This window comes from Panulirus ornatus, chromosome 58 (genome assembly GCF_036320965.1).
Source record: "Panulirus ornatus isolate Po-2019 chromosome 58, ASM3632096v1, whole genome shotgun sequence".
In the NCBI taxonomy this organism is placed as follows: domain Eukaryota; kingdom Metazoa; phylum Arthropoda; class Malacostraca; order Decapoda; family Palinuridae; genus Panulirus; species Panulirus ornatus.
Window position 1 is genome coordinate 9284392 of NC_092281.1, and position 13073 is coordinate 9297464.

Sequence of the window (13073 nt, forward strand, 5' to 3'; positions counted from 1 at the left end):
ATTAGTCTGGTGGAAAATGTGCTTACTCTCTTTGTGATGTACAAAGGTTAGGAAATACATGTACGCTGGTCATCCCTTATAGTGCAATGCTTTGTTATATTTCAGTTGTTTTTAATTATGCATAGCAGCCAAGTGGGGGATGTTCAGTAGGTCAGCTATTGATCCACGGGAGCCAAATTGATGATGTACAACAATGTGATGAATATGGTTTATTAGTCATTGATGTTGGGTCACCAGGTGTTGTTTATGATTTACTCAGCTTACGGGCAATTGATGCACCATCATCACCTGAGTGGTTGATGATGTTTCTGGGTCATTGGTTATTGATGTCTATAGTCACCTGGGTGGTTGATGATATTTCTGATTCAATGGTAATTGATGCACCACTACCTGAGTGGTTGATGAAGCAACAGGCTCACACTAGTAACTGAAGCACTTGGGAGGTTGATGAACTTTCGCTGTTTCACATTTTCCTGTGAAAAACAACATTTTTAGTAACCGCATCTTCGAAACTTTCACAGATATACGGTACAGTAAACACACAATTACATACACGCACACACGTAGATATGCGCGTTTCATATATATATATATATATATATATATGAAAGAGCGTCCTCGCACTAATATAAACATGTTGAGCAGAGCCATATCATCCACTCTATCCTGGAAATCCCACACAATGAACATCACAAAAACCTACTTTCCAGTGGTTAGATTTGTTGTATAAGGGACCGAAATTACTTTTCTTCTGAGAAGCCATCCCATATCTACAGCGACGGTCTCACGCCTCCAGGTTGGGAGTACTGCTCGCATATTAAGGTGGGGTTTTCATCCACATCTCACCCTCTCTCTCTTCGCCAGAGTAGAACCAAAAGCTCTTTGTATTGATGACTATCCTACTACCACCACCTCCCTTGAACTATCCCTCTCTGTCCACCATGGTGTTGTTGTCTCCTCTCTGCTGTGTGCATGTGTCCTCGTCACGAAGGCTTGGACCTACAGCATTTACCTGACTGTTGTTTCCCATAGTTTCTGTGTGGATACAAACCACACGAGGATTGACCATTTATGATATCTCCTTTAATTCCTTGAAAAGCGAAGCTGTGGAATTGTCTTTTCTTCTTTAAACCTTCCCACCTTAGAATATGAAGTTAGATCTACCAATAGTTAAGGAGCGCACGTCAACATATAATTCCCTTTATATACTCTTCAATTTCCTTTCATCTAAGATGGCCGTGAGTAGACATGTTATCGACCTTACCGTGTCGGCTACCATACGAAAATACGATAACTAAAAATCTGAGAGAGGATTTACTCATCTCCCACAACGTAATTCAAAATTATCAAGAGATAAAAGAGTCGTAAAACTATAATTGCCTGAAAATATATGAGTGAAAAGATCAGAACTCTATCAGTGTTTACCTGTGTGTAAGGTGTTGACTCAGGACCCATAACAGCTGTGCTGGGTGTGTCCGAAGCCTGAGGTGGTAGGATGCTGGTCGGTTGTCGAGTTAGGATCAGCGGCTGGGTGCGAGTCTGCTGCCGGATACGGCGGGTCAGCAGCTGGATACGGGTCAGCTGTTGGGTGGGGGTCAGTGGGCGGCTGCGAGGAGGTCTGGCTGTCACAGCAAGAGGCACTTCTGGTCCATTGGTCACAGCGACGGAGCCCTCCTCCCTCGCTACTCTTCTTCAGGATGGATTTAAGGGGTTCCTTCGTGGCTCTCGTTGAGGTCTTGGCACTGGGGCTTCCTCTAGCGGGGCTCCTCTGCGCTGGCGCCTCCGCACACCCTTCACTTGAAGGCTGGTGGTGCTTCGGGGAAGAGTCTGTGGGGCCAGTGACATGTAGCTGTGGTGTGGCACTATCCACATACCGAACAGCAGGTCCTATGGCTGTTTCAGGATATCCAGCCGAGGAAGCCTGTGGAATAGCAGGATCTACACGCCCATCACTCGATGTCTGGGGTTCGGGGGCTTCAGCAAACCCACCAGTTGATAAAGGAAGGGCGGAAGCCTCCACATACCCACCCGTTGAGGGTTCTGTCAAGGATGTCTCTGCGAACTCCCCAGGTAATGGTTGTAGTGCAGCGGGCGGCATGCAGGGTGCCTGAAGATTACAGGAACAGCATGCAGCACCGTCAGGAAACACGGCCGTAGACGTCATAGGGCCTCCAGGGCTGGAGGAGCAACAGTTCAACCTGCAGGATGATAGACACATATGTTTTCTCTCTCTCTTTCTTCTCTTTCACTCTCTATCTCCTCTCTTTCTCTCTTAGTGTAAAGGACACCTTAGAGCATTGGTTACCAAACTCAAGGTACAAGTAAGGTAATGAACTACAATAGTAGGATGTGGATGAACAGTGCGATTTCAGTATGTGTTTGAATGTTGTGAATGCGGAGCAAGTGGAGTGATTTGGGTACCTGGGAGTGGACGTGACAGCGGGTACAACCATGGGTGACTGAAATCGAACATAGACTGAAGTGTGTGCTTAAAGTACCGTGTGGTTTGACTTAAAAGTATGTGGAAGGAAGGGTCAGTGTCTGTGAGGGCAAAAATGGGTATGTTTGAAAGTGTTATAGACCCGCGCCTTGTATGGATAGATGATGTGTTTTATACTTTCAACCTAAGAGATTAGTTTGTTCCATAGTGAAGGAACACAACAGCGGGACTCAGGCGAGCAATGGTGGGAGAGATGCATCTGTGTATAGACCTCAGCTCTCTAGTAAATCTACTGGAGTATCCTGGGATAGACCATGGGCCTCGAAGCACTGCATTATAACATAGATTCACTGACGTACCTGAGAACAGATTTGTCTTTCGTGCAAGCCTTGTATGACTGTATTACAAGGATGACTAATGGAAGCAAACTGGTTTGAAGGATGGGCCTTGTCAGAGACCTAAATGTGGCTCAGCAACGCATCTGAGACCATCCTTGTCTGCCCTGTAGGTTGTTGTGGAAATACTGTATGACTGATTCATGCAGTGGCACATATTGTCCTTGTTAAACTTCCAAACGTGGACTGATTGATGTTACCTGGGGACAGATCCAGCTCTCTTGTGAGCCTCGTAAGATTGCTTCATGTGGATCAGCTGCTCCTGTAGACAGCGGTACTCCTTCAGGAACTTCTCCAGCTGCGCCGCGTGGTACTCGAAGTGGCAGGGGTCAGCTGCATGCTGTTGGCTGCAGATACCGCTGGTTCCACCACCTGTCTCGCTCCTGTCGGAGACAGAGCTGCTCGTGGTCATAGTATGTAAACATAACATATATTTCGATTGTCCCAGGCCTTTCTTCTGTATTCATTTCACGATTCTACATTGAAATATTCCTTTCACTAATTCCATATCACAATTTGCATTTCAGTCAATTCTTGAGAAAGCCCCGTTACGAAATACTCTGATTGGAACTACAATTTCATGATGATATTGCAAATTAGATATGACATATTCCTGAAATATGCAAACTATCAGTTGATATGTTTGTGCCTAAATTTACGTAGTGGAAAAGTCTTAATATCAACCCCAAAATCTTCTACAACAGATCCTTAACACTTTATACTAGGACCATCTACTGTATATACAGTATGAAAAACCGTTGCAAGCTTACGTATCCTGCTTTTGAAATTAGGTACTACAGTTATCATACTACAGAGGAAAACCTCTATCATACTCACATCCCCGTTACTAAGGCTTAAGAACGATAAAAGCAAAGGAAATGAAACATGGCGTTGTAGAATGAATTTTTTGTGATATCTTTCAATGAATTTTCATCATCTCTTAACGTTTATCAGACTACACACACACACACACACACACTCCACACCACACACACAGACACACACACACTCCAAACACACACACACACACACACTCCACACCACACACACAGACACACACACACACTCCAAACACACACACACACACACTCCAAACACACACACACACACACACACTCCAAACACACACACACACACACACACACAGACACCACACACACACACTCCAAATACACACACACACACACACATACACACACACACACCACACACACACACTCCGCACACACACACACACACACACACACACACACTCCACACACACACATACACACACTCCACACCACACACACAGACACACACACACACTCCAAACACACACACACACACACACTCCAAACACACACACACACACACACACACACACACAGACACCACACACACACACTCCACATACACACACACACACACACAAACACACACACACACCACACACACACACTCCGCACACACACACACACACACACACACACACACTCCACACACACACATACACACACTCCACACCACACACACAGACACACACACACACACTCCAAACACACACACACACACACACTCCAAACACACACACACACACACACACACACACACACACACACAGACACCACACACACACACTCCACATACACACACACACACACATACACACACACACACCACACACACACACTCCGCATACACACACACACACACACACACACACACTCCACACACACACACTCCACATACACACACACACACACATACACACACACACACCACACACACACACTCCGCATACACACACACACACACACACACACACACACACTCCACACACACACACACACACTCTCACGTGAGTCAAAACAGGCCTGCTTAGGTGTCGTACCCATATGTGTACCTGGGTGCAGTAATGGGCTCGTCAATATATGGGTGCCTTGCTAAGATTGTTGTTGTTGTTATTGTTGTTGTGTGGGAGCGGGGGGTGTACGTGTGGGTGTGTGTATGTGGGGGTGGAGGTGTGTCTTTCCGCGTACCTGTGCATTGCTGTGAGCTGCCGCAGAGCCTCGGGAGCGTGGGTTTGAAGCGCGGGCGCGGCAGCCAGACACTGGTGCCCTCCTGCTGACAAGTGGGCGTTAGCGTAGGCGTTGGACGCAGCTTGGCTCAGAGCCAGGTTGAGGGCGCTCGAAGACCTGCTGTAGGAGAAGAGGAAGAGAGACAAGTTGAGGATATGGTTTAAGGAGAAGTTTGCTGTGAGTAATAGAAGGTCTATCCTTATGCTCAAATGTCGTGCTCACGGGTTGTGCCGTCGTACTTAAGGGTCGTACCATCGTGTTCAGGGGTCATATGATCGTGCTCAAGTGGGGTTGTACTATTGTGTTCAAGGGTCGTACCATCGTGCTCAAAAACGAACCGAGTTGGAGCATAAAAAGATTTGGTCATATTCGAAAAAAAAAAAGGTCAAACCTAACCTAACCTAAGCTCAACAGAGGTTTGGTTTAAAGAGATGGTTTTAGTTAGGTTTAATACTGCATCATTTCGTCAGTCTGTGGCGTTACCTGCCACGCTGTCAACACTGATGGTCTCATACTACACTGAAAAAACAGAAGAAAAAGCAATCCAGTTGCTGTGACCCGTACCACATGCAGTTATTCAAGATCACGGTTGTGCTTATCACTCCTACACAAACGTCCTGTGCCTGCCTCTTTATCAACATGTGACACTTGTCAGAAAATTGGACATCTTAAACCGAAAAGTTTTAATGAGAAAAAAGTTACTCATTTGAAAGTCTTTTCTTCGCTCAGTATGGTCCTGGTTAGTGAGGTCACTTTTGAAGATTTGAGATTCATCTCAACTCAATATGGTCCTGGTTAGTGAGGCAGGGTTAGGAGGTCAGAAACTCACCCACAGTCAATGTGGTCCTGGTTAGTGAGGCAGTGTTAGGAGGTCAGGAACTCACCTACACTCAAAGTGGTCCTGGTTAGTAAGGCAGCGTTCGGGGGGGTAAGAAACTCATCTATACTCAGTGTGATCTTGTTTAGTAGGGTGAGCGTGGAGGGGTCAGAAACTAACCTACACTCAGTGTGGTCCTGGTTAGGTAGGGCAGCGTGGTGGGCCAGAGGGTGTCTGCTGTGTGAAGGTTCGACAGCCGCGCCGCCTCCCGCCCTACTCCCAGCGTCGCTGTGGGTCCTCCTGCAGGAGGGAAGACTTTGATTTCTGTGATAATACATCGTAACTATATGGATGCACCGTGGTCAGGGATGAGGGCTCCGGGAAAACTCGTCTAAAGGCAAAACGAGAGGTCCCATGCCTATCTAGAGCAGACTCCACACACACACACACACATACACACACACACACACACACATACACACAGACACATTTATATATCATAACTATTTTCAGTGACCGAAGAAAGTTTGATCCGACGTGAAATCAAATCAAACTGTTGCCTCGAGTTGTCAAGAGAAATTCTACCAGGAAAACTGCTCACATCTACGATATAAAAACATTTATGTGGGTTAACATTCCACAAGACCCATACGTTATGGGTGTTAGTCTGTCCAGAAACTGTTCAGATTAGCACCTATGCCATCAGGAAATTGATTGAAATACGTTGGCACTTGCCGGCAACTGACGCAGGTGTCTGTTGCTGCCTGATTGTTTTGTATTCGCATTCCTACAACTCCATTGGCAACGGGGTTGAAACACTCTGTATAAGACCACCTGACTAACAAGCAAGATCGTATCTCTGAGCAATACAGCGTCTATAGAGATCATTCCGAAAACTATCGAGTGTTGCCTATGAGAAAGACGAAAAGGATATTGAAATGTATACTCGAGCAAAAGATCAAATGCCATAACTCCATACAATGAGCAAAGCATCACATTACACTGTAAGATCCCAACCCTAAGGCCAATAAACAAAACCAGTTTCCTCACCCTCCTCCCCAAAAACTGAACCCGACTTTCCTCCTGCAGATCCTAGCTAAACAACAGAACCGTAGAGTGGAGATGTATAACCCAAACTCCGATTAGAAATCGCTCCTAAGACTTGTGGAGTGGTAGGTGATTGTACCCATTTCTATGTGTTTAATGTATTCAAGTCTTTCACAATACACGTAAGACAATCCCTGAAGATGCTATGGGAGTAAAGCGAAATATGGGAAACTATTTAGACAATGAATGGCTTATAGTGATTAATGGTTTAATCATAACAATGAGGAAAGTGTAATCTTAGCTAGTTAGGAATACAAGAGGGAGAAGAGTCAATTCATGTCCTTCAGTATACTGTAAAAAGAATATAATATGAAAAAGGGAAAAAACCTGTGACAATACTGATAAATATAAAAGAAATAAGAGCAATACATAACGCAGAATTTTTGAAGTAATTATTGAGAAGAGAAAAATTTTAACGAAAATTTTTTCGTGAAAGCTGATTAGACTTTACATTGATAAACACTTCCCTGCGCATGCGCTAGGTTACAGTAGGCCTCTGCTTCGAAACAGTCGAGTGTTTCACATCGTGATCGATTTGTGACATTTCTTCGCCCCATAACAAATATTATGTGAGCTATACATGGTGATCTACGTGAACATGAAGTCATGTACTGACTGAAACCTTTACAAAATGAAATTCAACAAGTTTTATGTTAATAGCAAGAGTAATGAGTGTTAGTTACAAACGAAGCAGGATTGTTCGGCGTTGTTTACCCCGCCAAGTAAACCGGTGGTGCAGTTCAGACGAGCGCCGAGTGCCGGGGAGGTGATACAACCTGAGTTAAGTCCACGTGTGGGGGAAGTGATACAGCCCAAGCCAAGGCCAAATGATACGATTCGAACACTGTTGTGCCATTTTCCAGTACTAAAGCATTGTGTGAAGAAATGATAAATCAACCGTCTGAAAGAGGTAAGTTTATTACTGTGTGGTAATTGGCCTATCTAGCTTGTGTGTTCACGAGTGAATTGCCGCTGAGCTCGGCTCGACATATTGGTTAGAGTCTCATGGTAGGTTTCGTTGAGAATGAATCAACGGGTATCGCTTTAACTGCAACAATAGATTCGAAGTATTCATTTTAAATAACATATACATACACATGTACGTACATACATGCATGAATATATATACATGCATATTGTGGTAAATGACATACACATGTGAAGCATTTTTTAGTAAACTCTCTGAAATAATGTACACACAAGCTCCAAGATTTCGATTGTTTCATTGTTTCCAAATGGCTCGAAAATGGCTTGAAATACAGTCGTAAGCTTAGAGCATCTATATTTCCAGAAAGTTTACTCAAATATATCGACCACCACATGGACACACAGAGGAAACCAGTAGAATTCAAGGTGTCGACCCAGTGGCTTCAGATAAAACCGGGTTTCTGCTGGATATGTAAAGGGGAATAAAAAAAATGCTTCATTTATTCCCTAAAACTGATTCACTGTATAAGCATTCAATACAAAAGAACAAGATTCCTAGGATATCCTGTCATACAGTATAACATTGTTTCCCTAAGCTAACATAAGACGTAATGACCATCCAACGTGAGGCAATGATTCTCCATTAAAACATGAAACATAAACAGAGATTTTAACCAACTAGAATTGTTCTTTAGTGCCCTAGTCTCCCCAAGAGAGCTTCATAGCACTTAACGAGACACCTTCTACCCGGCTAGGCTAAGCTGTGGTGGTCGGTATGATTCTCGAGCATAATGTTGGCATTTCTTCTCCAGTGCCAACAGCTTGGGCTCCGCCCTCAGGCAAACATCTCGGTTCTTCCCCATGTGTACTGTTTGAAGAGGAAATTCTTAGATTTGATTATTTCTTACAAGAAATATTCTTTTACAGAACTTTTGTCTTTAACTTTTAAAGTTCTTTTTTTCTTTTTCAAATTTTCCCTGAGTAAAGACGATGGACATTGATCAGAAAAGAATAGAAGACATAGATCCTAGGTCAAACGTAAACTTTGTCCCCTTCAAAAATCTTGTAGGAACTGGATGTATGTAAATGAGATCAGTAATATATGCAAATTACGTTTCAGAATGCTGTTTCTATGGAACCCTGAAAAAAAACATGGGAGATGTGGCAAGAGTAACGAGGTTTTCCGGGTGATGTTAACTAGAATGACCAAAGTGGAAATCGAATAATCGTCTTACAAAATTGGGTGAGTGTAAACTATATTAATTCATTGCACTACATGTGAATAATTTACGTATGATTACCATGAAAAGGTTAACTTTAGATATTCGTGTATTTTCTGTTATAAAACATAGCTTGGTCATATAGTTTCATAAATGACATGTTAGTGACATATGTAAATTATTTACATGTGGCTTTTTACTTATGAGTGCTATATGTAGACTATAGTACATAGTTTCAACAGATATTATGTTGATTTATGTGTCGCAATTGAAATGGAAATTCCGCTTTCAAGTTGCTGGAAATAAAGGTAAGAAGATATTGCTTACAGTAATGACTGCGAGGATGGGATTTAGGATTTGAAGAATTTTGTAGGTTTTTCTGTTGTGATTTCTCGTTGTTGCTCTTTTTTGGGGGGGGTTCTCGAAAATGTTAACTGGAGGGACGGGATTTCAAAGTTGAGAAAATTGGAAAGAGTTTGTTGAATTGGCTTTTTTTTCTGTGTGTTGGGGCTTCTGAATTGAAGGACAGACTTCAGGAGTTGAAGAACTTTAGATGAATTTTTCTGGAGAGTTACTTGGAAGGTGGGTTCAGTGATTCAAGAGAAAGGTGAGTAGATAGAATACCAAGAGTGATTTGAAATCTGCTGATCAACTGAGGTGCTACTTTCTTGTGCAGTTGTCGCTTTGACCTTCTCCTGTTCTTTGCTTCGGCAGGGCCCTTTAGTCGCATCGACCCTCGTCAGTTCGTTGCTTAACCAGGACGTCTTGCCTCATATCGGTATGTGTGTTGTGCACTTCGGTTCTTGCGGCGTATAGTACCAATGGCTAACTAGGCACCTCACACCACGCATCTAGTGAGGCATTTGGGGTTCATGCCCGTTACTTATGCGACTGTTTCTATGCTTATAGCTAATGGAGGAGTGAAGTATACAAGTCTCAAGCCCTTAGAATGTGAAATACAACATGTTCGTATCATTCACAAGCGATTCAAGTATCCTATAGCTATTTAGATAGAGATCGTCAAACTATTTAGTGGTTTTGAGTACCTGTATTGGAAACCTCTTGACCTTGTCTTTTATGACCTACATAATTCAAGAACTTGTGATGGCTCTCGTTGAGATTTGTTTCTCTGTCCAAATATCGTTCGAGATGGACATTAGAATACTGACAGAAAATTCTGGTTTCGTATTGTTTAGTTGAAGGGTAAACAGCGCTTTCTCGAGAGAGGATACGATCGCTTTTACACACATTCACGCCCATACATGGAGAGATAGATACATCCCTGAATAAATAAGAGCGATTGATAGTTGGATACATACATAAATATAGAGATAGATATATAGATGCATGAATTGATAGATTACAAGATATATGATTACAAATAACAGTTTACAAGATGTAACAAAACCTGGTTTAGGGTTTACATCAACAAACACTCGCATTCTGTAGAGATCATTCTTTCCTATGTCTACCCTCTTTGAAATACGAATATCGTCCAGTACAAAGAGATGTTACATTTCGCCTTCGTTTAAGTGTGAGCGAGACAGCTATAACATAGGTTGGTGGAGGTCTACTTACGGCCTGGGACAGGTTGAGGTAACGAGAGTCTGTAGCTCCTGTCCACCGTCTTGCAGTGGCACATGTTGTTGAAGTTGCACACCCAACTGAGAATGTGGCAGGTCCAGTAGGTCTGGGTATTGTCTACTGCTGCTTAATGACATCTGGGACACCGAGCGACTGCACACTCTGTGGAGGAAGATGTCCTTCGGATGCATTCGGTCCTTCCAGTGTGTTCTCTCCACCGGACTGTGGTGCATGCCACAGATCTCGCGTTTGGCATTGTCCACGAAAGTCGAGAGAGCGCTGGACGCCATGGCTTGAGCGGCGGGGCCCTCAGGCATTTCCTGTCTCTCCTCGATGCTCACATCAAGGACGTTGCCTGGGGGAAAGTCCTCCGCTGCTGCGCCTCTGCCCCTGACGCCCCAGGGGGGATCAGACTGTTGCCTGTGTGGTGACGTCTCAACATCACTAGTTGGCACCATGTGGTACCCGGCTAGTTTGTGTTGAGGGTCGCACTCTGAGCTCCTCGAAGACTGCGCCGTGTCGACGCTGTCCTCGTCTTGACGCTGGACGCGAGTCACACGTAGTCTGCAGTACACTACACTACACACAAGAAGCAACACAAAGATGAGTATGGAGACTCCGATCAACAGACCTTCCTTCATGTAGCTGACGTCGATGTTGGCGACACGCACCTCGGCCACCTCGTGTGACACCTGGAGAGTGAAGTTGGTCTCTCTGAGTCCAGCCCTGTTCTCTGCCACACACCGGTATGTTCCTTGGTCCTCAGACACAACATCAGTAATAGTCAAGTTCGACACGTAAGACGAGTTGTTAGAGGTCAGCATCTCCACCACGAGGTACCGCTGCAAGTCGCTGTCGTTATATAGAGGGGCGTCGCCGACAAACCACGTGATGGTGGTCTCCACTTCGGTCTCCACACGACACAGCAACGACACATTTTCTCCATGTGCCCCCAACACCCTGGGGGCGATGGCCGTCACTCGAGGCGCACAGAGAAACTCTTCATTTTCCAGTAACTGCCAGTCTCGCCCCATCAACCACTTAGGGTACGAGCACGAGGGCGGGACTGACGCGGCTAAGCCACGGTCGTGAAACCACTGACGAAGTGGTCGGAGATAACAATTACACTGCCAAGGGTTACCGTCGATTCGGATCACACGCAAGAGCAAGAGTGGTTCTAGTTCACTGGCATTCAGAAACGTTAACATATTGTCCGATAAGTTTAAGATTTCTAGCTCTGTCAGGTTCCTTAGCGCCCCTGCCTCAATGGTATGTATTCTGTTACGACTAAGGTCCAGCTGGACCATATATGGCGTGTGGGTGAAGGCTGATGTCGGGATGGTCGTAAGGGCGTTGTCGGCAATGCTCAGTTCCCGGATGACCCGCATGTCCATCAGTGCAGCCGATGGCACGGACCGCAGTTCGTTGTTGCTGAGGTCAAGTTCCATCACATTCTCAACGCTGTTGAAGGATCCCTTCTCCAGAAGCCTGAGGTTACAGTGGCTGAGTATTACCTTCTGCAGGTTGACGAGACCCGTGTAGACGAAGGCGTTGCGGGGGAGGATTCGCAAGTTGTTATGGCTCAGATCCAAGACTTGGGTCGAGGGTTCGATCCCTCGAGGGATATCGATGAAGTCTGCGTCCCGACAGGCCACCATCTGCTTCCCGTCCCGCCAGAAGCACTCACACACTTTGGGACATCCGGCCCAAACACCAAGCCCCATCCACGCCCACACCCACACACACGCCCACACAAAAGCCGTGCGCGTCCTGGGCTGATACAGAGTTGTATGGTGACCTTGCGATGTGCACATGATCTGTAGGGTGCGGGGGCGTCCCTGGTGGCGTGGGCGTGGACAGCGTCATGCCGCCCGCATCGCTCCTCACCTCACCACCATCACCGCCCATCCACCTCAGCAGGACTTGGGCGTCAGCCTGCCACCCACTAGAGTAGAGCTGAGCACAGTGTTACTGGCACTTCATATCTGCTAACTGCAGCCACTCCACAACCTCTGCATTCCCACCAACCTCGCCCTCAGAGCGGTGTACTGTACTTGCCATTCTTGAGTACTGCAACTTCACCAACCTGATGATCCCTGATGAAAGTGGCTCCGATACACTGTATCGACCTTCTCGTCAGCCTGGAAATGGAGATAAAAGTTGTCAGTATTTCTACATCCATCCATCAATACGTCTATCTCAGTAACAGTCTTTCTTAAAGAGAATAAAGGTGGGAAAAACATAATCTGTTCGTGTGATTAAAGGCTTAGATCACGTTTATTAGGTTCATGCTTATGTAGGAGTGATCTGAATTGCTTTGCCACAGGAAGCTCGTCCCTTCCAGTTAGTTTACATCGCTTAATTTGTTAGGGGTCTCCTTCGATACCCTACCACAACATTCGAGAGAATCCATAAACTGGGTTTCCAAATGACTATTCATTCATCTGTCATCATTACCTCGTTCTCAGTTCCATGGAGGTCATACATACACCTTCTGATATGTATCATACACATCCTCAATCC

The 13073-nt window shown here is 45.0% G+C and overlaps 1 protein-coding gene and 1 long non-coding RNA gene across 9 annotated transcripts in view; one reads left to right on the forward strand and one right to left on the reverse strand.

The window, feature by feature from the left end:
* Positions 1-13073, reverse strand: part of LOC139766924 (uncharacterized) — a 31938-nt gene that overhangs the window by 1961 nt on the left and 16904 nt on the right. For 3 of the 6 annotated variants that reach the window (XM_071695965.1, XM_071695964.1, XM_071695967.1), the window contains 6 exons: positions 10545-12691; positions 5893-6027; positions 4857-5015; positions 3036-3233; positions 1426-2198; positions 1-473 (listed from right to left, as the gene is read on the reverse strand). The exon at positions 1-473 is cut by the window's left edge and continues 1961 nt beyond it. In XM_071695965.1, coding sequence (XP_071552066.1) covers positions 1445-2198; positions 3036-3233; positions 4857-5015; positions 5893-6027; positions 10545-12364 — 3066 coding nt within the window. In that variant the 5' untranslated portion in view covers positions 12365-12691 and the 3' untranslated portion in view covers positions 1-473; positions 1426-1444. The remainder of the gene's footprint in view (positions 474-1425; positions 2199-3035; positions 3234-4856; positions 5016-5892; positions 6028-10544; positions 12692-13073) is intronic. The other 3 variants (XM_071695970.1, XM_071695969.1, XM_071695968.1) reach the window with 3 other exon arrangements.
* Positions 7073-13073, forward strand: part of LOC139766925 (uncharacterized) — a 162316-nt gene continuing 156315 nt past the window's right edge. The window contains exons 1-2 of one of the 3 annotated variants that reach the window (XR_011716966.1): positions 7073-7729; positions 8867-8989. This is a non-coding gene — a long non-coding RNA (uncharacterized lncRNA). The remainder of the gene's footprint in view (positions 7730-8866; positions 8990-13073) is intronic. The other 2 variants (XR_011716965.1, XR_011716964.1) reach the window with 2 other exon arrangements.